The sequence below is a fragment of the Penaeus monodon genome, chromosome 19 (genome assembly GCF_015228065.2).
Source record: "Penaeus monodon isolate SGIC_2016 chromosome 19, NSTDA_Pmon_1, whole genome shotgun sequence".
Classification (NCBI taxonomy): Eukaryota; Metazoa; Arthropoda; class Malacostraca; order Decapoda; family Penaeidae; genus Penaeus; species Penaeus monodon.
Genome location: NC_051404.1, coordinates 13977163 through 13977900, shown reverse-complemented (window position 1 = coordinate 13977900; position 738 = coordinate 13977163). Strand labels below are relative to the sequence as shown.

The 738-nt window shown below is 32.7% G+C and overlaps 1 protein-coding gene across 1 annotated transcript in view; it reads left to right on the top strand.

Moving 5' to 3' along the window:
- Window positions 1–249, top strand: part of LOC119585332 — a gene marked incomplete at its 5' end in the record, with an annotated part of 14322 nt that extends 14073 nt beyond the window's left edge. The window contains 1 exon segment of the mRNA XM_037934005.1: window positions 106–249. Within this exon segment, the coding sequence (XP_037789933.1) occupies window positions 106–249 (144 nt within the window).
- Between the last annotated feature and the right edge of the window lie 489 nt (window positions 250–738).

The following is a 738-nucleotide window of genomic DNA, read 5'->3' as shown; positions in this document are numbered from 1 at the left end:
TGTTAAACCTGGACTAGCGACCGTTAATGTGATAACATGTAGTAATGAAAACAACCATGTAAGTTATACTTCCAGATGATTATGAGCTTACGTCATTTTATATAGGTTTATATCACTGACACAAGGAATTTCCACAAATATGAAACGGGAAAGGAAACACATGTTGAAAGAAACATCAACTTTTACTTGCATATTCAGTTGTGGGTCTTACAGTTTGTTTTATCAGACCTTCTGACAACCTCCTCCTAAAAAGAAATCATTAGTGTACAATACAACAGCACAACATCAGCTCTAGTGAATGACACAAAATTAATTACCAGCATAAGTGGTCAAACGGATAGAAAAATATACAAACTGGTAGAAAAAAACCCACTATACACAGACTAGGTTATTTGAAACTACATGTTAATTGGGAAAAACTCGCGACAACAAAAGGAAAAGACACAATACTCACAGGGGGTCTAGACAAAGTTACCTGTATATTCCTATCCTACGTTGTCAAAATCCTAACAAGAGTTACAGGGATGAAACAACCCCTTTTCACTCGTTCAAACAATGTCCACATGAATTAACACTAAACTGAAATCTTACCCTCTAGCAATGTAGAAAAAATACATGTTTTTATCTTTATTAAAATTTGCTTTATTATCCAATTTGTTAGATGATATAAAAAATAAAGAAGATTTCCGATCAATTAAAAATCAAAATGGAATATGGAAGTAATAAGAAACAACAGTA